This window comes from Perognathus longimembris, chromosome 17 (genome assembly GCF_023159225.1).
Source record: "Perognathus longimembris pacificus isolate PPM17 chromosome 17, ASM2315922v1, whole genome shotgun sequence".
In the NCBI taxonomy this organism is placed as follows: domain Eukaryota; kingdom Metazoa; phylum Chordata; class Mammalia; order Rodentia; family Heteromyidae; genus Perognathus; species Perognathus longimembris.
In genome coordinates, this window is record NC_063177.1 from 43,518,756 (window position 1) to 43,539,950 (window position 21,195).

The window sequence follows — 21,195 nt, forward strand, 5'->3', positions numbered from 1 at the left end:
GACAAAAAAAAAAAAGCTCAGGGACAGCACCCAGGCCCTGAGTTCAAGCCCCAGCATTGGTACACTCGTGCAGAGCACGCACACACACGCGCGCACAGAGTAAAAGCCGGTCACTTACCCCACAAGTTTCTAATTGAGAGTTAAGAGCAATAAAGCAGAGCAGTGCTTGAAAGGAAGGTCAGGGAAGTGAGAGGATGGCCAGAGGCCTCGGCGGGCGCAGGCTTCGGTGGTGCTGCCAGGGTGGGCCTGGGCCAGGCCAGGGCCAGGCTCTGCCAGCCAGGGCTGTTCTGGCTCTCAGAGACGTGCGCACCACACAGCATGAAATGAAACAGCACATTAATATGATTAACACCGAATAAACCTCCTTGTGTGAGCAAATCGAGCATGAAGTGGGGGTCAGGAATTTTAAAGTGTCCATTATTAAAGCCGGCCCCCAGGGATGCAGTGACATCTGATGACAAGCCCCAGGCTGCCACCACACTCTCCCGTGGCCGCCCTCCCCTCCCCTCCCCTCCCCTCCCCTCCCCTGCAGCGCTGGCTTCTGCGCAGAAGCCCCTCCCCCACTCCCACCCCGGGGAGACGATCAGCACTCCCCATTTTATAGAGAAACTGAGCCCCATCTGAAACGTGTCTCCCACGTGGCTCAGGACAAGGATTGGGTGTGTTGCAGTCCATTCCTTCCCCAGAGGCCGGGAGAGCACGAGGGGGGGAGGGGGGGGCGGGGGCGGGGGAGGGGCGCCAAGCCTCTGCCTCACACTGCTGAGCTGTGGCGCTGACTGCTCTACACACATGGTCTCACTTAGACTTGATGACAACTCCTAGAGGTGGGTATTATTAACCCCCCAGAGGAAGCTGAGGGCAGAGAGGTTAAATACCTTGCCAAAAGCCACACAGCAGAAGCGGGATGCAACAGAAGCTCATATCCTTGACTGCCCGCCTGCCTGCAAGCTGTCTTCCAACAGAGCTCAAGGTGGACTTTGGGAATTCTTGCAGGGACTCTACTTGAAAGCAGTTAGCTCCGTGCTGAGCACTGGAAATGGGGCATGGATGGATGTCTGCACCTGTAACTGCTCACATGACTTGACAGTTTGAATGAATGAATGAATGAATACAAGGTGTGGCTGCCTGCCTTGTGGGGGGTGCTTTCTTTTCAAATGAAAGATTTCCTCCAGAGCTGTTAATGCTTGGGATCTAATTAAGGCAAAAAGGCATTGGAGAATTGCTGGGCCTGTCCTTTATTAACTGTCAAGACCAATCTGTAGGCTGTTTATGTGCCAAGGTCAGAGATCAGTCTTTAGCTGCTCTCTTCTCATTCATCTGGCAAAGTGCTGAACATAAAGTTTATTGATGCAAAGCTGATTGGCAGGCAGGGGTAACAAGGTGGTGGCAACAGGGAATAGCTGGGGTTCTGAGCCACTGTCCTCAGCGGTGGGCGTCCCTCCATTCCAGGTTACCGGGTCATAGCTTTTGCACTAAAATCAAGAGAGGTAGCAGATGTTTGGCGCGGGGCAGTTCTCATGGAGTGCATCAAGGGGGAAAGGGGCGCTAATCTGTTACATTTTGAAAGACTGAGCCATAGGTTAAATGGGGAGGCTCTCCCGGGAGTTCCTCCTTAAGCCTTCTGGGAGCCATGAGGAAGGTGAGTGTAGCATCTTTAGTTTGCAGCCAGCCTATTAACTAAGCAGTCACCTGGTTTCCTGGGCCCACCAGCAGGTATGGCGGGGAAGGAGGAGTGGCTCTATGAGCACAGTGCTCAGCATTAAAGCCAGGACCAGGGTAATCAGTTCCAGAGGAGGCCAGTGGCCCCAGGAACTGCCCTAGAGATGGAGAAAGGTCTCGAACCATAGACCTATCTATCAGTACCAAGCTTGACTCTGGCTGGACGCCACGGGCTCATGCCTGTAATCCTACCTACTCAGGATCAAGCTGAGATCTGAGGATCATGGTTCCAAGCCAGCCTGGGCAAGCAAAGTCCACTTGCCTATCTCCAATTAAAACACACACACACACACACACACACACACACACACACACACACACGCGGAGCTGTGGTTTATTGGTATAGGGCCAGCCTTGAGTGAATAAACTAAGGGACAGCACCCAAACCCTGAGTTCAAACCCCACTACAGGCAGAAAATAAAAACCAAAACCTGACTCTGTGACTCAATGAAAAGCCGCTGAAGTCATTTAAAATATTTTTTTTTGTCCCTGTAACGCACATATAGTGATCTTCACAGCAGACTGCTAGCTGGATTTAAACCTCCAAATTATATCACAAGGTAAAAGTCTATTTAGAAGCAAAAAAACCAAAATAGGACCAGGGCATGGCTCAAATGGTAGAGAACCTGCCTGGCGAGTGACAGGCCTCAAGCTCAAACTTCCCTTTGAACATCTTTATTTAAAGCATGGGGCTGGGAATGTGGTTTAGCGGTAGAGTGCTTCCTTAGCATGCATGAAGCCCTGGGTTCAATTCCCCAGCACCACATAAACAGAAAAAGCCAGAAGTGGCGCTGTGGCTCAAGTTGGCAATGCTAGTCTTGAGCAAAAAGAAGCCAGCACAGTGCTCAGGCCCTGAGTTCAAGGCCCAGGACTGGCAAAAAAAAAAAAAGAAAAGAAAAGCTAGGTTCTCTTTGAGATACTGAAGATCTCAGGGCAGAAGTTCTTGCATCAGAGTGAACCATTACCCTGCTGAGAATGAAGACTGGGGGTTGATGGGCAGGCAATGTGGGGTGCCCACTGCGTGACGGTCCCTTCTCTTCCCTATGACAACTCCTGTCTTAGGGCGACCTTGCCTTGAGAGAACAATTCCATCTTCCATTTCCATACCTTAAAAAAACCTTCAAAGTCGGGCTGGGGATATGGCCTAGTGGCAAGAGTGCCTGCCTCATATACATGAGGCCCTGGGTTCGATTCCCCAGCACCACATATAGAGAAAATGGCCAGAAGTGGCGCTGTGGCTCAAGTGGCAGAGTGCTAGCCTTGAGTAAAAAGAAGCCAGGGACAGTGCTCAGGCCCTGAGTCCAAGCCCCAGGACTGGCAAAAAAAAAAAAAAAAAAAAACCTTCAAAGTCTAATGAATGTGTTAACTGGCTTAATCCTAAGATTAACTTTGATAGAGAAATTGGCCCCAAGAGGTAAAGTGACTTCCCTAAAGTCAGAAAACTAATGAACAGTAAAGCAGTGTCGAAACCTCAGACACCATGAGACACACACACACACACACACACGCATGCACACACACGCACACACACACACACACACACACATGCTCACACATGCTGCTAATGGGGCTTTAACTCAGGCCTTGCATTCTTGATTGGCTTCTTTCTGCTCAAGGCTAGTACTCTACCACTTGAACCATACCTACATTTTTGGCTTTTTCCTGGTTAACTGGAGATTGAATCCCATGGGCTTTTTTTGTTTGGTCCAGGCTGGCCTCAAACTGTGATCTTCAGACCTCAGCCTCTTGAGAAGGTAGGATGACAGGCATGAGCCACTGGCACCAAGCTTCAGTTAACATATCCATCACCGCAAATATTTACCCTTGGCTGGGGATATGGCCTAGTGGCAAGAGAGCTTGCCTCGTATATATGAGACCCTGGGTTCAATTCCCCAGCACCACATATACAGAAAATGGCCAGAAGCGGCGCTGTGGCTCAAGTGGCAGAGTGCTAGCCTTGAGCAAAAGAAGCCAGAGACAGTGCTCAGGCCCTGATTCCAAGGCCCAGGACTGGCCAAAAAAGAAAAGAAAAAAAATATTTACCATTTTTGTGGTGAGAACATACAACCTTTACTTTATAATTTTGAACTGTGCAATATATATTCACCATGCTGTGCAGTAAAACTTAAGAACAAAATCTCAGGACCTCTGAGGAATGTTCTGGTGTGGTCTACCCTCCTGTAAGGTGAGGCTATAACCAAGTATAGCTGCTTGGTAAGTATGTTCTCCTTTTATTTATACAATATTTATTATTCATTCATTTGCTTAATATCCAAACAGGACTGTACTATGTTCCCCAGACTAGCCTCAAACTTTTGATCCTCCTGAGTGCTGGGATTGTAGCTGTCAACCAGCATGCCCAGTGGTCATGTTTGCCTTTTATATATTTGTTTATTATTTCTGCCCGTCCTAGGGCTTGAAGTCAGGGCCTGGGCACTGTCCCTGAGGGTTTGTACCCAAGGATGATGCTCTACCACTTGAGCCATGGCTCCACTTCTCACTTTTTGGTTACTAATTGGAGATAAGAGTCTTATGGAGGGCTGGGGATATGGCCTAGTGGCAAGAGGGCTCGCCTCGTATACAGGAGGTCCTAGGTTCAATTCCCCAGCACCTTTTAAAATGAATGGACTCGGGCTGGGAATGTGGCTTAGTGGTAGAGTGCTTGCCTAGCATCCAGGAAGCCCTGGGTTCGATTCCTCAGCACCACATATACAGAAAAAGCCAGAAGTGGTGCTGTGGCTCGAGAGGTAGTGCTGGCCTTGAGCAAAAAGGAAGCTCAAGGACAGTGCCCACATCCTGAGTTCAAGCCCCAGGACTGGCGAAAATAAATAAAATAAAATGAATGGAATGGAACGGCATCCTTAGTTGTGGACCCGGTCTCTGGGTTTTCTAACTGCATTCCTTCTGAATCTGATCATCTCAGGGGGATAGGGGACCTGCAGAAATGAGAACCAGCTTCTGGGCATGAGATTAAGAATCCTCCTTCCTTCCCCCACCCCAGCAGAATTTGAACTCAGAGGCTGCTAGCAGGACTGGCTTCTCTCTTGGCTTGAACTCCACCACTGGAGTCACACCTCCAGCTCTCAACTGCAACTTAAGGGGGTCGCTGCTGCTCACTTCTAAACCTGCAAAGGAAGTGGAAAAGAGCGGCCAGCCAGGAGAGCTGTAGAGCGCAGTGAGTATAGAGTGACAAGCAAGAAGCCAGACAGCCATGGGGGCACGTCAGTTCATTGAGCTAAACTGAAGGCGCCAGTGGGGCCTAGAGAAAGCCTTAAGAACTCACAGGGCTCCTCCCCAGCTTCTCCACCCACAGTCAGAAGCATGCTCCTCAACATGCTGCACACAAAGGGGAGCAGGGACCTGGAGGTTGGGGGTCAGCGGGGTGGTGTCTGAGACCCAGAGGGGCAAAGAAGGCCCTGGGCCCCACCCAGCCAAGAAAGGGGCTAGTGCCATCCCAGGTCCATATGTCCAACTTCTTCTTTTTTTGGCAGTCTGGGGACTTGAACTCAGGGCCTGAGCACTGTCCCTGAGCCTCTCTGCGATCAAGGCTAGTGCTCTACCACTTGAGCCACAGTGACACTTCCAGTCTTTTGGGGGGTAATTTATTTAGGTAAGAGTCCCACAGACTTTCCTGCCAGGGCTGGCTTTGAACCACGATCCTCAGATCTCAGCTTCCTGACTAGCTAGGATTATAGGTGTGAGCCACCGGTGCCCCATCTTACTTCTTCTTGATGCTATGAAGCATTCTGGTTGTTCCATTAACAGAGATAGACACTTTTCTTGTGAGGATTGTAGTGGAAATGGCAGTGGAGGTTTTGATGCTTTGAAATCTCAGACTGTTTTGTGCCAGAATAATATTGGTAAGCAAGCACATAAGAATGCGTTTGGCCACTGTGGTGCCCAGGCGCACTGGTTTACCAAGGTAAATCTGGCCTGCTCTGAGATTCGAGCTGCTAACCTTAGTAGGGACATTCACGCCAATGAAATATTCCAGCTCCATTCTGGATTAAAATGACACTATCAGACTTGTGTGTGAGACAGAGCCATTCTTTCGATTCTGGCTGTCAGGAATATCAACAGAGTAACAGCTCAGAAGGCTGTAGACCGTGAACCTTTGGGAAGGATCACATAGGGAGATATACCCAAAATACTCTCACAGAGGCTTTCCGAACTGTGATGGGCGTTGAGTCAGAATGCGAAGGCAAGGACCAAGTATGTTTTAGAGCTTCAGTGATCATGAAGAAAAGATGACTCTTAAGGAAACAGATGTATAAAATGTAAATGATTAACTGAATCTAGATAAAAACACAGGATGTTGCTTTTAGCATATGATCAGAGAAAGTAACTGGGGAAAAAAATGAAACAGCTTTGATCTCCAAGGTATGACATATCTTTGTAGCTAATCAGTTGCTAAATGAGATAAATAAGTTACATTTTTATATTAAAGAAAAAGAACTCTTGTCTAAACTGGCTCACACCTGTAATCCTAGTGTTGTGCCAAGTTTCAAGACCACCCCAAGAAGACCACCGAGATTCAGACACTCCGAAATGCAAAAGCAAGGCAAGGCTTTATTTAACGAGCTGCCAACTCGGGCCTCGTCCTACCCACAGACACAGCGGAGGTTAGGAGGAAGCCCCGAGCTGTGATTACACAGGGCTTATAAAGGCAAAGAACAAGGTTACAACCATCAGCTGTGCAAGCAAGATTAGAACACAGGTACAAATCTGATTGGCTCAGGGTTCGATTCTAAGATGGGGTTCACGTGGTGGGGCCTGACTTCAAAGTCTGGCACCTCATTTCCCCCTTTTTCTTTTTGGTACCTTGGGAGCCAATCATGGCTCCATTCTGTCCATTTCAATGGCTTGCATGTCTAGGGGATGATATAGAGGTAAGGCATGGGCCAGTAGGACCCAATGTAGTAACCAAAGGGCCTGTCACCATTTCTTACAAGAATATTCTCTGTACCTCTGTTCTGCATGTCTCTAGTTTATCCTGCCTCATCTTCCCAAAAACAACTCTGGTCCCTTGATTTTAAAGGGGGGCTGATGGGTGAAGATCATCCATCTTCTGTAACTTCTTCAGGCTGACTCAGGGGCGTAGACCTTACCTAGCCAGGAACCTATAACCTTAGTCTCAGTCTAACTTTCTTTTCTTGAGGCGAAGGTAAAGCGGCTGAGTTGGGTGCTTGGAGACCTCCCATGTTCCATCACGGTAGTTGTCATCCAGGGCAAAGGGGTCAGCTGGCCTGGCGTGGGAGCAATGGACCCAAGTGGTGATGCCGTCTAGGGTTCCTTCCACCGTGGTTCTTAGGATTTCAGTCCCCTGGTCTGAATAAATGGGGGGTAGGGACAGAAGCAGAATCATATCTTTTAGAGTCCAATTCATTTTCTCTACCTATCCTGCACTCTGGGGTCTATAAGCACAATGCAATTTCCAATCCGTCCCCAGTGCTGCAGCTATTCCCTGACTTACTTTTGAGACGAAAGCCTGTCCGTTGTCTGACCCAATGGTGGATGGGAAGCCATACCTGGGTAGGATTTCTTCCAGGATCTTCTTAGCCACTACATTCGCAGTCTCATGCTTTGTTGGATAGGCTTCAACCCATCCTGAAAAGGTGTCTACAAAAACTAGCAAATATTTGTAATTTCTGTGAAATCTACTTCCTAATACATGCCTGGCCTATTCCCACAGAGACGAGCTCCTTTAGTAATCTGTTGATTGGGGGCATTGGTAAGCTGACAGATCTTGCAATTTTTAACAATATAGCTTTGCAGGCCTTTAACAGATCTCAATAAGGACACAATCTCAGGTCTACAAGCTTTCTTTACTAAACAGATGTATGAGCTTAAAATTCTCACTGCCAGTCAGGGCTTTGAGTAAATGCGGGGGGTGAGATTTTAATCTATCCTCTCATTTGACAAACTTACCCTTACTAACCACTATCACAGATGACTGGTAAATTCCTGCCCAGTAGACAGACATGGGCATTGGAAAGGCATGCTTATGAACTATTCTTCTAGGACTTCCCGGCTTTAACTTTTGAAAGGCCAACAGTAGTGACTCTAGGATCTGACACCATCTCTGCCATCCAAGCAGTGGCTTACTGCCTCTGGATGCTCCATCACTTTTGTCCCAGGAAGAGTGACTTTTGACTTGGACTCAGGGCCTGAGCGCTGTCCCTCAGCTCTCCAGCTCAAGACTAGCACCCTACCACTTTTGAGCTCCACACCACTCCGTTCCCAGCACTCTGCTGGCTGATTAGAGACAAGTCTCTCACAGGGACCTTTCTTTGCCCGGGCTGGCTTCCAACCGCAGATTCAGATCAATGAGTCTTATAAGGGGCCACTTTACTCCAATTATAAGCAACAAGGTGGTCCACACAGAAGTAGTTTTTAAGCATGCTCTCTTACCTGGAACTTATTAAGGGTCAGTATTAGATCTTGACAAACTTGTAGGAATCACCTGTGCTTCTCTGTGGGCCTGCTGGAAACTGTTACAAAAAACCTACAAAGAAGCTGGAATGGCAATTAAACATTTTGGTAGCCATAATTCTCCTTTTCTCACTTTGCAATAATTATTTAGGACAATTTTACTTCCAAATTTCTTATCTAGAAATGTATTCTTGATTTCCAAAGCCTTTTTAACACTAACACAACACTTTAGCTTTTATCTGCATCGGAAAAACTGAAGCTCACAGGCAATCTGAAACCAGGTGCCGCCCTTTGCTTACGGGCTGCTTGTTTCAAAAGAGCCTTTTTTTTTTTCTTCAGTCCCAGTTACTGCATGGCATGAAGACCTTTGAATTTAAACTTAGTTTTGCATCATACTGCAGTCTTGAACATGTTCACACTCACACATGCACACACACATTTTCAAAAGATCTTAAAGCACGCTGAATAAGCATCGGCCGTACATTTTAAGACAAAACCTTTAACAAATGATTTTAGCATTCTCCAGCCTCATTTTCCAGGGCTTGATAGTTTTAGTAAAACATTTTTAGTCTTAGTAAAACATTTTAGCGCACCAAACAATTTTCTGCTTAAGAAGGCTGGGTGGGGGTCCCCCTAGAGTTCTTTCTGTGGACACTCACACTCTGATTGTGAACCATCGCCTGTACATCTTTCCAATGAGCTATGCAGGTTTGACACAAAAGAGACTGTTAGACTTACAAACAACACAGAGATGACAACGCAGCATGGTGAGGTCACTCCCTGCCACCTGTGGGTGGCTTGGGCTGGCCCTACATCCACCCCGTCGGCGGCTGCGGGTCAGGACTTGGACTTGGGGCTGATGCGTCCGTGTCCTGGGCTGTCAGCGCCGGCGAGTCGACTGGGCAGGACCCTCCGGAGCGGAGGGCACAGCTGAAACATTTTCCTCAGAGTCCTCCTCTTGTAGAGTTAACTGGGATGGGGAGTATGGAGCGGGAAACATTTCCTCCTCCGTGCTTCCTCCCTATGTCAAAGCTCCCTCAATTTCCTCAAAGGTGGACCATTCTGACTTGCACAGGGTGATCCACTTTTCCTTTTTAAGGGCCACACCTTGGTTCTGAGCTATCTCCTTAACCTCCCTCCAGTGAGCTAGGATCAAGTCTAGGGGGCTAGATGGAGGTCCTCAAGATAGAACGTTACCCATAGCTCTGATCAGAAGTTCAGTCCAAAAGGCTACAAAAAACAAAACAATAAAAAAGGAGGAAAACACACAGGCCTGAGAACAAGAAAAGCTATGAGTTGGAGATCTCCCAAGCTGGCCCACAACCTCCTACAAGGGTGCAGAAGGAATGGACCCAAGTTGGCCCACAACCTCCTGTAAGAAGGAGTGGACCCGAGTTGGCCCACAACCTCCTGCAAGGGTGCAGAAGGAGTGGACCCGAGTTACGAGTTGGAGATCTCCCAAGTTGGCCCACAACCTCCTGCCAGGGTACAGGAGGAGTAGACCCAAGCAAAAGCAAAACAGACAGACAAATTACAGGACAAGACAAATGAACAGCGCTGTTTTCTTACCTTCGGAGTCTGGGATCTCGGGGTCTCTGGGGCTATCCCGGACGAAACCCCAAATGTTGTGCCAAGTTTCAAGACCACCCCAAGAAGACCACCGAGATTCAGACACTCCGAAATGCAAAAGCAAGGCAAGGCTTTATTTAACGAGCTGCCAACTCGGGCCTCGTCCTACCCACAGACACAGCGGAGGTTAGGAGGGAGCCCCGAGCTGTGATTACACAGGGCTTATAAAGGCAAAGAACAAGGTTACAACCATCAGCTGTGCAAGCAAGATTAGAACACAGGTACAAATCTGATTGGCTCAGGGTTCGATTCTAAGATGGGGTTCACGTGGTGGGGCCTGACTTCAAAGTCTGGCACCTCACTAGATACTTAGGAGGCTGAGATCTGAGGATCACAGTTTGAAGCCAACTGGTCAGGAAAGTCCAAGAGACTTTTTAATCTATCAGCCAAAATCCAGACATGGAGGTGTGGCTCAAGTGATAGAGTGCTAGCCCTGAGTAAAAAAGCCAAACTTCAGTACCAGCATGCACAAAAATGTCAACTTTCCAGCCATACAGAGTGTTTACCATTGTTTCCATCTTCAAAGTTTTCTGAGGAAAACCAATAGCCAGGATTCAATAGCTGAAGGGAGGGAGCTTCTTAGAGTGAAGTTTTTTTCTTTTTTTCCTCCTCTTACATTTCAGCTGCTGGAGAAGGAAGGGACAAGATGCAGAAAAAAATAAAATGGTTAAGAAGAGATAATGTAAGCCACGTATCAGTGGCTCATGCCTGTAATCCTAGCTACTCAGGAGGCTGAGATCTGAGGGTCATGGTTCAAGGCCAGCCCAGGCAGCAAAGTCTTACTCCAATTAATCACCAGAAAACCAGAAGTGGCACTGTGGCTCAATTGGTAGAGTGCTGGCCTTGAGCTGAAGAGCCCAGGGACAGTGCCCAGGCCCAGAGTTCAAGCCTCACAAAAGAGAGAGAGAGAGAGAAAGAGAGAGAGAGAGAGAGAGGAAGAGAGAGGAGGGAGTTAGTTCATTACAGAAAGGAAGGTGCTATCCAGAGAATCAGAGATTGTTCAGCCTCTTTGGGTTGAAAGGAAGAGCTCCTGACTTGATGAGTAAAACAATGTCAAGGGGACTTGCTTCAGCTGAGGACATGAAAAGCACAGGCAGAGAAAGGCGCCTGAGAGTAAGCCTCAAAGAGGGCTGAGGTCTACAAAGCCAGCTTTCTATTTTGTTAGAAATGAGAAGAAAGGCTGCGCGCTGGTGGCTCAGGCTTATAATCCTAGCTACTTAAAAGACTGAGATCTGAGGATCAAGGTTAGAAGGAAAGTCCAGGGGAATCTTATCTCCAATTAAGCACCAAAAAAAAAAGCCAGAAGTGGAGCTGATGCTGAAGTAATAGCTCAGGAACAACAGGCCCTGGAGTCAAGCCCCAGGGCTGGCACACACACAAAAAAGAAGTGGAGAGAGAGAGTAATGCTATTGACTGGACTTATTCCATGTCAGGAAGGGTTACAGGAATTACCCAACATTATTTTGATTTTAATTAACTATTCACAGAGTCAGCATGTTGGCCACAGGTGAGGAAATGTATGAGGAACCCAGGTCTGTCACACCACAAATATCTTAAGGGTTCTCTACTGGCTGGTCCAGATAATTGGTAATGCAAATAAATACTGTCCCAATCAATCCTTATTCTTCACACCCTAGGCTGAGTCTATAGACTGTGGATTCTATCTCCAGCAAAACAAAACAAAGGCTTTTAATTTGATCACTTATTGTGTTTGAACTCTGGGCTTGGCAGCTGTCCTTGAGCTTTTTTGTTCCTCTATCTCTTAAACCACAGCTCCACCTCTGGCTTTTTGGTGGTTAATTGGAGAGCAAAGGCTGACGGACTTTCCTGCCCAGGCTGGCTTTGAACTGCGATCCCCAGACCTCAAGCTCCTGAGTAGTTAGGATGACAGGTATGAGCCCCTGGTGCCAGCACAAAAGCCTTTTTTTTTTTTTTTAAACTTTTTTATTGTTATTATTAAGGTGCTCTACAAAGGGGTTACAGTTATTGTCTGACATATGTAAATGTAACCTCACTGTAAATCACCTCTAAAGTAACAATAAACTTAAAATTGTATTGTTAGAATGGTGATATACATAGGGGTTACAGTTACATAAGTCAGGTAAAGATTACATTTCTTTTGGACATTGTGTCATTCCTCTTGTTCACAAAAGCCTTTTAAATTCAGTTGGGGACAAACATGGATTGAATTGTGTGTATGTGTAGGTGTGTGGGGGGTGGGGGTTGTTGTGGGGGTTGTTATGGTGCTTGAACTTGGGACCTTGGCACTGTCCCTGAGCTCTTTTTCTCAAAGCTAGCGCTCTACCATTTTAAGGCACAGTACCACTTTCCTTTTTCTAGTGGTTAATTGGAGATAAAGAGTTTCTCTTGTACTTGCCTGCTCTGGCTGGCTTCAAACTGTAATCCTCAGACCTCAGCCTCCTGAGTAGCTAGGATTACAGGTGTGAGACACCAGTACTCAGATGGATTGAGGATTTTTATCTTATCGTCTCCCATTGTAATTTGTTTAATTTGTTTTGTTTTTGTTACCAGTCCTGGGGCGTGGACTCAGGGCCTGAGCACTGTCCCTGGCTTCTTTTTGCTCAAGGCTAATACTCTACCTCTTGAGCCACAGCTCCACTTCCAGCTTTTTTTCTGTATATGTGGTGCTGAGGAATCGAACTCAGGGCTTCATGTATACGAGATGAGCACTTTACCACTAGGCCATATTCCCAGCCCCCACTGTAATTTGGATATGTGTGCTCCTCCAAAAAAAGGCTTGTTTGTTGCAGACTTGGTCTCCTACTAGTGGTGCTTCTGACAGAGCAAGTGGTCCATGAGAATGCCAATGTCATCAGTGGAATCATTCATTCATGTGTTCAGCCCTGCATTGGCTATTAAGAGATGAGGCCTGGGACTGGGAATGTGGCTTAGTGGTACAGTGCTTGCTTAGCATGAATGAAGCCCTGGGTTCAAGTCCTCAGTTCCACATAAACAGAAAAGGCTGGAAGGGACACTGTGGCTCAAGTGGTAGAGTGCTAGCCTGGAGCAAAAGAAGCTCAGGGACAGTGTCCAGGCTCTGAGTTCAAGTCCCAGGATTGGCAAAAAATAAAAAACAAGAGGTGAGACCTTAAACCTGGTCCTGATGGCTCACACATGTTAGCCTAACTACTGAAAAGGCTGAGATCTGAGAATTGCAGTTCAAAGGCAGCCGGGGCAGAAAAGTCTGTGAGCCTCGTATCTCCAATTAGCCATCAGAAAACCAAGAGTGGAGCTATAGTTCAAAGTGGTAGAGCACTAGCTTTGAGCAAAAGAGCTCAGGGACAGCCCCCAGAATTGACCGCCCCCTCCCCCTCCCAAAAAGAGATGAGCCTGGTTGGAGGAAAAAAGTCTCTAGGGGCATTTTTTTTTTTTAGGGGCATGTTTTTCAAGATGCCTTTTCTCTGGCCCCATCTTGTCACTTTCTTTTTCTTCCCCCAGTCCTGGGCTTGGACATGGGGCCCGAGCACTGTCCCTGGCTTCTTTTTGCTCAAGGCTAGCACTCTGTCTCTTGAGCCACAGCGCCACTTCTGGCTTTTTCTGTTTATGTGGTGCTGTGGAATTGAACCCAGAGCTCCATGCATGCTGGGCAAGCACTCTACCACTGAGCCATATTCCCAGCCCCTCTTGTTACTCTGCTTCCTGGCTGCCATGGGTGCTGGAGCTTTGTTGCACTACATCCTTCTACCATGATGCACTGCATCACCACAGGCCAAAAACAACAGACCCTGCAACCATGGACTGAAACCTCTGAAACCCAGGTCCAGGAGATCCTTCCTCTTGAGTCGTTTTTCAGGTATTTGTCACAGCAATGAAAAGTGATCAATACAACCTACCTACCATCCCTCAGAAACATAAGGAATGCCTTAAAGAAGGCACAAAAGCCTTCTCAACTGTGAAGAAAATCGTACCATGAACTGACTCAGCATAATGGTAGCCTGGTTTCCCAAGTTCAACTGTGTGCTGCCAACTACCTAATGAGAAAGGTACAAACCCTTGACAGAAATTGAAGTTATGCTCAGAGACCATTAATTCAGGGATTACTGGCAGGCGTATATGCTATCTTACTTAATCCTCCCAGAGCCCTGTAAGGTAATACCACCATTTTTATGAGCAAAGCTGAGAGAGCAGTTCAGTGTCCTGTTTGAAGCTACACAGCTGCCAATAGGGCCAAGGGAAAAAAACAAAACTGTGGTCCTTTCATAGGCTCTGTCCTTGGGGTCTCTACACTGCAGATCCCTTCTATGAAAGAACCAGAGTAGCAGCGCCATAGGGCAGGTTAAGGTATCTGAGCACCGTCAACAGGCTTGGTTTATATATACTACCATCTTTTTTATGAAGACGGTGGCCACTGCAAAATATTAAAGAAAATGCTCTGCAGCTGTATGGTAAAGATCAATGGAGGGTTAATACTCCCGATTTTCTCTGGTGTCTTCCTTGAAATACTTTTCCCATGAGGGAGCCTGAACTAGATGAACCACAAAAATACACAAAATACCACAAAAATAGTGGTTCCAAAAGCAATGTTAGCGCGAGTGTTCCCAAGTCCTCCTCTTGGAAATGGACAACAAATAGTATGAACTCTAAAGATGTAGTGCAATAAATTATTCTGCTTATGTCGAATACACAGTTCCTCCAAGGTTCCTTGACCAAGGGAACTTTTACTACCCTTGATGTTTTAATGACCTCTCTAAACCTACAGAACACATCTTGGAGAACACCAAAACTAGTCTAAGGCATCTTCAGCCAGTTCTGTGGTCCTCCAGCCATGATATGACTCTGAATGACCTTTCATTCACTCCCTGAAGGCAGGAAGGATCTGGTGACCTGTCTTCTAGTTTCATTCATATTTATGCCCTCCAGAGCTGATGGAAACTGGGGATTTGCATGGGGAATGTTGCCACCTACTTTTTTTTTTTTTTTTTGGCCAGTCCTGGGGCTTGGGCTCTGGGCCTGAGCACTGTCCCTGGCTTCTTCCCGCTCAAGGCTAGCACTCTGCCACTTGAGCCACAGCGCCACTTCTGGCCATTTTCTGTATATGTGGTGCTGGGGAATCGAACCCAGGGCCTCATGTATATGAGGCAGGCACTCTTGCCACTAGGCCATATCCCCAGCCCCTGCCACCTACTTTTGCATAGCAAGAATTCCATGGAGTTGCCATGTGATCAAACATAATCAAGCTTATCCAAGGTGAAATCACATTATAAAGAACCATCTTCAGGTTGGTGAGTATGTGGTTCAAGTGGCAAAGGGAAAAAAAAAGAACCACCTTTTGACAACAGTACCTGCTTTGAAAACTTTTTTTCTGGGAAAGAGTATATGGCTTATATTTTCTTCCCTTAGTGTTGGTATATATTTATATGATGCTTAACATGCAAGCAGTCTTTGGAGTAATCTAACTCATTAAATTTCTATAAGTAGTTCCTATAGGGATGGGTATAGTCTAGAGTGAGGCTATGAGAAGATATGACAGTATATATTGACATGTAAGAAAAGTGAACCAGGAATAGTGAAACTAAAAATCTCATTTCTCCTTGTGTTCCAATGATTAAACAACTACTTTAAAATGGGGCTGGGCACTGGTGGCTCACCTCTGTAATCCTAGCTACTCAGGAGGTTAAGATTTGAAGATCAAAGTGTGAGTCCAGCCCAAACAGGAATGTCCATGAAACTTAAAAAAATTTTTTTTATTTGTTGTCAGAGTGATGTACAGAGGGGCTACAGTTTCACAAGTAAGGCAGTGAGTACATTTCCTATCCAACTTGTTACCTCCTCCCTCATTTTTCTCACTCCCCGCTGCAAGGAAACTCTTTTCTCCAAATAACTACCAGAAAGCAGGAGTTGTGTCTCAAGTGCTAGAGGTTTTAGCCTTGAGCAAAAATGCTCATAGACAGAGCCCAGGCCCTGAGTTTTGTGCCAAGACATGTACACGAGAAGGACTCATGTGCAGGTTGGGTCATGTGAGGTACATGCCTGTACACCTAGCACTTAGGAACCTCAGGAAGGAAGATGCCAAGTTTGAAGTCAGCCTGGTCTTACATTTCTGTCCTAAATTTTTCCACTTTGAAATGACTTTGGAAATCCTCTAGCTCCAAGGAGATACCCTGTATCTCATGAGGTTAGTCAGTCTTAAAAAGTTAGGTAATAGGTCCATTTAGCTTGTCTGTGGAAGAGATGGGGCTAGAACTCAGCTCATCTTCCTAGTGTTTCTTTTCCTTACTGTCTTCATTCTAATCTATTTTATAACATTTCAATTCCCCCCCTCCCCCTCTACTGGGGCTTGAACTCAGGGCCTGGATGCTGTCCTTGAGCTTTTGTGCTCTACCACTTTCAGCCATAGCCTGACTTCCAGCATTTTGCTAGTGAATTCCCTGCCCCAGCAGCTGGCTTTGAAGCACGATCCTCAGATCTTGGCCTCCTGAGTAGCTGGGATTATAGTCCTGAGCCTCCAGAGTTGCTTTCATCATCACTGTGTATTAGGAAATAACTTTTTTTTTTTTTTTTGCCAGTCCTGGGGCTTGAACTCAGGGCCTGAGCACCGTCCCTGAGCTTCTTAGGCTCAAGGCTAGCACTCTGCCACTTGAGCCACAGCGCCACTTCCACCCTTTTCTGTGTATGTGGTGCTGAGGAATCGAATCCAGGACTTCATGCATGTTAGGCACACACTCTGCCACTAAGCCACATTCCCAGTCTAGGTAAAACTCTACCTCATTTGTTTCCTTCCGTTTGGCGTGGGAGGCTAGTCCTCCTAGCACTCAGGAGAGGCTGTATTCATTCTTGGTGGTTCTTAACTTTGCCCCTTTTCTAACCTTTGTCCCCGACTTGCTCTCTCTCCCTTTGAAATAGTTATCTTTGGAAATATGTGTATGATTTCTTAAGCAGTTTGGAATAGTTTTGCTTTGAGTTTTTCTACCATGCTTGAATTTGGAAGACTGTGTGGAAGGCTGAAGAGCCAGCAATTAGTCAACTGCCACCCTTTCTTCATTGGCAGGTCTATGGCCTGTCATAATGAAGAATTATGAAGAAGGAAGAAGTAAGGGTAGAAATGTCACTTGGGGCTACTTGCCTACCCCTAGCCAAGTTCAAGGCTGTTCTTCAAGGTCTGACTGTCTCCCTGGTGATCATCTGTAGTCCAGTCCTCCAGTCATCTTCAGACATTGTGTCAAGAAAGCACGCGAAGGAAACAAGAAGCTGGGTGGTTGCACTGAAGCAGGCGTGCCACGGCTAATGGCAGCTGGTGGGAAAAGTGACTTTCTCTGAGTCTGGGGTCGGTGGACCCCTTTCTCATGGTGGGCTAGCTTTGGAGCATGGCCCTTCCTCTCGTTCCTCAGCAGCCTTTCTAGAAGCAGGCTTGTTTTTCCACTCCAGCGCTCACCCTCAGACCCACCTCAGCACCCTGGAGGGCCGCGTTTGTAATTGGAGGCTGCGATGGGGCCTCCGCCTGGGGGCTCCGGGGGAGTCCCCCAAGGGTGGCGCCCTGCGCCCTCCGGAAGGCAGCATCCGGGCGGAGGGCTCGGCCTCGACCCCGCGGCACCTCCCGTCCCCGGAGACCCCCTGCCAACCCGGTAGGTCCGCGGAGGGAAAGCGCGGCCGTCCCCCCCCACCCCACCCCCCCGCTCTGGGCCTCCAGGAGGGGTCCGGGGACCGCGTGGCGGCCCTGGGGAGTGGCCAGCCGGCGAGCCCGGGAACCTCGGGGGACCCGGCGAACTCACTAGCGGGGCGTCTCCAGGAAGTCCGGGCGGGGTCCGCCTCTCAAATGCATCCCCGCTCCGCTCTCACCCAAACTTGTGGAGAGCGGGGACGAGGCGGGCGCGGGGACCGCCCCGCTTCGCCGCGAGGACCCTCGGGCGCGCCGGCCCCCCCGCCCCGGGGCGCATCCCAGCCCGACGGGGCCGGGGGTCGCGGACACAAAGGCGGCGGCTGAGGCTCCGGGGCTCCGGCTCGGCAGATGGCAGGGCGCCCCGGAGCCGCCCGGCCGTCACTCGCGTCGCGGGAGGTCCGCCAGCGCCACTCGCCGCCCGCCCTCGGCCGCCCGGCCAGGCGCGGCCTCCGCGGCCGGCGCGGGGTCCCCCGGTTAACCCCTGCCCGCCAGCCCGGGCGCTGATTGGCGGAGGCGGGGCGCCGGGGCCGCGGGGACCCCCCCACCTTCCTGGTTTCCTCCCCCTCCTCCCCCACAGTCGGCGCTACCCCACCCCCCCAGGACCCCCCCCCCGCCTCCCAGCCGTGCAAATCTCGCGAGGAAACACGCGGTTTCACTAGTGTGTTTACACCGATCACTACTAATCCGGACCGAACCGATCCGGATTAAGGGGCCGGAGGCGGGTCCTGGGCACCAGCGGTTCCGACCCCCCCTCCCCCGCCCTCCGCGCCGCACCCGAGTGGCCCCCAGCCGAGCGGGCCCCCACCTCCCCGGCCGGCCTGGGCCCTTCTGCGCCTCCCTTGGCCTTTGTCCGGCGCCAGGAGGCCCGGTCCCGCGCCCCCCGCGGCCGCCCGGGCCCGGGCCCGCGTCAGGCGCCTGGCTCTGTACGCGAGCCCGGGGATCTGCGGCCTCCGCGGCCCCCCTCCCCCGCCCGCCCTCTCGTGGAGCCCGGCGCCGGCGGCGGCTGCCCGGGCGGGGGGTTGCGGCGCTCAGGAGAGGCCCCGGCTCCACCCCGGGCCTGCCCAGGGGGAGAGCAGAGCGGTCCGCAGCCGGGTCGGGTCGGGGCCCCTCCCGGGAGGAGCGTGGAGCGGCGGCGGCGGCGGCGGCAGGTGAGAGGCTCTGAGCCCCGGGCGAGGGAGGGCGCCGGGCCTGAGTCATTAACCGTCTCGGAGACCCCCTCGGCCCACGGAAACTGCGACCTGGGCCCGCTGTGGGGCCGGCGCTGGGCCGCGGCTCCTCCGCGCCGAGGCGGGAGGCGCTCCCCGAGGGCTGCGAGGTCGCCGAGGGGCCCGGTGAAGATGGGGCAGGCCCAGGCCTGGGAGTGGGGCTGGCGGTCGGCTGAGAGACGGGGGCCACCCCGGGAGCTGGAGGCCCCGGCTGCCGCCTCGGCGCCCCCCGAGAGCCGGCTGCTCTCTCCCTCCGTGACAGGTGGGCCTGGAGTTGGGGAAAGTTTGGAGGCGGTGAGGGGCGCCGGGAGCAGGCCCGGCGGTCCTGCTGCTCGAAGGCTGTGGGCCACGGGGAGGATCCGGGTGCAGAGCCCCGCCGGGAGGAGACCGAGTGGAGATTGGCTTAACATGAGTTGACATTAAATGGAGTAACCGCTGAGGCGTCGTTTTCCGGGTCAGGCCTAGGGATGGAGGTTTGTTCAATGTTTCAAGAGACCTTGGGGCTGGGGAGAGACTGCAACCTCTGCCATTTCCATTAGGGCCGGGCGAGACGCGAGGCAGGCCGGCCACTTCAGGAAAACTCACTCTCACTAGCTCCGTTTTAGTGTTTCTCTGTCTCTCTCTCTCTCTCTCTCTTTTTTTTTTTTCCCTTTCCAAGAATTTGCTAGTTCCTCTGTAACCTGTACTTGGATGTGTGGGTGAAACTTTAATTTGTCACCCTCTCATTCCTCTTTGCCCCGGGCTCTCCATCCAGGAAGGGAAATGAAAACTGGAAGACTTGTAGGGGTTGTTGCTGGCAATTGTGGAGTTGTTAAGATTGCAAATTGACTCACGTTTTCGGTGAACTTTAAAAGCACTCCAATCATTCCCATCACCACCTAATGGTCCGTGAGAAGTGGGGGGCGGGGGGAGCTCTGTGTAAAGGATCCATGCTGCTTTCCCACTTTTTAATATGGAGGAGATAATTTCCGTGCAACTTGCAAGAGTTGAGCGCTTACAATGGATGGACATATCTGCTCAAAGTGCCTGTGCATTATTTTGGTCAGGGAAGGAGTTTAAAAATGGTGTCCTCCACGTTCCTGCCTAGGACTGCTGGCTACCAGCAGATAGAGTGGAGAGAAACTTACTGATCCTGGGAGTGGTCAAGCAAAAGATTTTGCAAGAGGGATTGTTAAGGAATTATATTAATTTCCCGAATAAATGGAGGTTGATAGTTTCACCAAGGTTCTCTATTCAATTTAAAATAAAATTCCTTTTATTTTTTTTTGAAACGAGCTACTGTGAGTTCTGCAGAGAAAGGAGATATATGATGTTATTTGCGATTTCTAGTTCGTGCTATGTTTGAAATTATTAGTGGTTTATATTTTTAGTTTAAGGACTGGTTCCTGTGTGTTTGAGAAATAACTAAAAGTAGATAGAATCAAAGGTTGATGGAAGGAGTTTTTTTTTCATTTTGCAAGTTTGCCCTTGTTTCATTCCCTGTGCTCAACTTTTATAGTGATTTTGTGAAAGGTTTGAAGGTCTATTTTAGTTTTTTTTTTTTTTTTTGTTAAATTCATATCAGAACTTGGGGAGAGTAAGTGACCTTCGTGGAAGAATCTTTAAGTTGCTATGTAACTATTGATAACATCAAATAACTGTGTAATGAAGCTTATCATAGTTTACCACTTGTAGGGTGGTTTTTTTTTCCCTGTAACCTGTAATCATTCAGTGACACTATTTACTATAGTTTTGTTACAAATATAACTGTTTTTTTCCCATTTTCGTTTTCATAGTTTCATAGCTTTCTTTTTTCTTTTTCTTTCTGTAGAAATGATGGAAGAATTGCATAGCCTGGACCCAAGAAGGCAGGAATTATTAGAGGCCAGGTTTACTGGAGTTGGAGTTAGTAAGGTAAGTAAAATGATGATAATACTATTTATAGTGTAACTTAAACACATCTTAAAATGACTTATGTGGAACATACTGGGAGACTTAGCTTGTGGTATAAATGGTTTTAAAATCTAAAGTGTTCTATTTGGGAGAATATGTTTCTTTCCTCTTCTAATATAGAAGTTTCCCAAGGGGGTTGTTGCAAGAATATGAACAGGATGCATATCTAGATTCTGTGCTATATTTTGTTAAAACTCTCTAGTCTCTGGAAGTGGGGGGGGGAACCATAATTACAAGGTATTACATGGCTTCATTACACTGGATTTTTTGAAGATGGTTATGTGGTAGTGTTGAAGAAACTGCCTCTGTGAAGTCTGCTGATTCTCTAAATCTGCAGTTCAGCAGGTTTCTCTAGCTCCCAGATTGCTTTTTTCACTCCTATTTTCCTTCAGGTTTACTGTTTTTATTTTTGTTGTGGGTGTATAAACTGAGATCCAACCCCCAGTATTTGGTAGATGGATAGTTAAGCAGTATTGTGCTTTTTCTATGCATCTTTATGTAGTTGCTTGTCTACCTACCTCCTCTAAGCAGTCATTTTAGTACAGTATATAAGTATATTTATGATGTTTTGCTTAAAAGCTTCGATTCAAGATGGTTACTTAATTGGGTTTGAAACATGTGAGATAAGAATTTTTGATCTTGAAGTGACACAACATTTTT

At 48.6% G+C, this 21,195-nt stretch overlaps 1 protein-coding gene across 5 annotated transcripts in view; it reads left to right on the forward strand.

Moving 5' to 3' along the window:
- The first annotated feature begins 18,064 nt into the window (after positions 1-18,064).
- The window catches only part of Tlk2 (tousled like kinase 2), a 99,931-nt gene continuing 96,800 nt past the window's right edge, over positions 18,065-21,195 (forward strand). Inside the window, exons 1-2 of one of the 5 annotated variants that reach the window (XM_048367148.1) lie at positions 18,065-18,546; positions 20,414-20,496. In XM_048367148.1, coding sequence (XP_048223105.1) covers positions 20,416-20,496 — 81 coding nt within the window. In that variant the 5' untranslated portion in view covers positions 18,065-18,546; positions 20,414-20,415. Of the gene's footprint in view, positions 18,547-18,647; positions 18,866-20,411; positions 20,497-21,195 lie in introns of those variants that run through there. The other 4 variants (XM_048367149.1, XM_048367150.1, XM_048367152.1 and 1 more) reach the window with 4 other exon arrangements.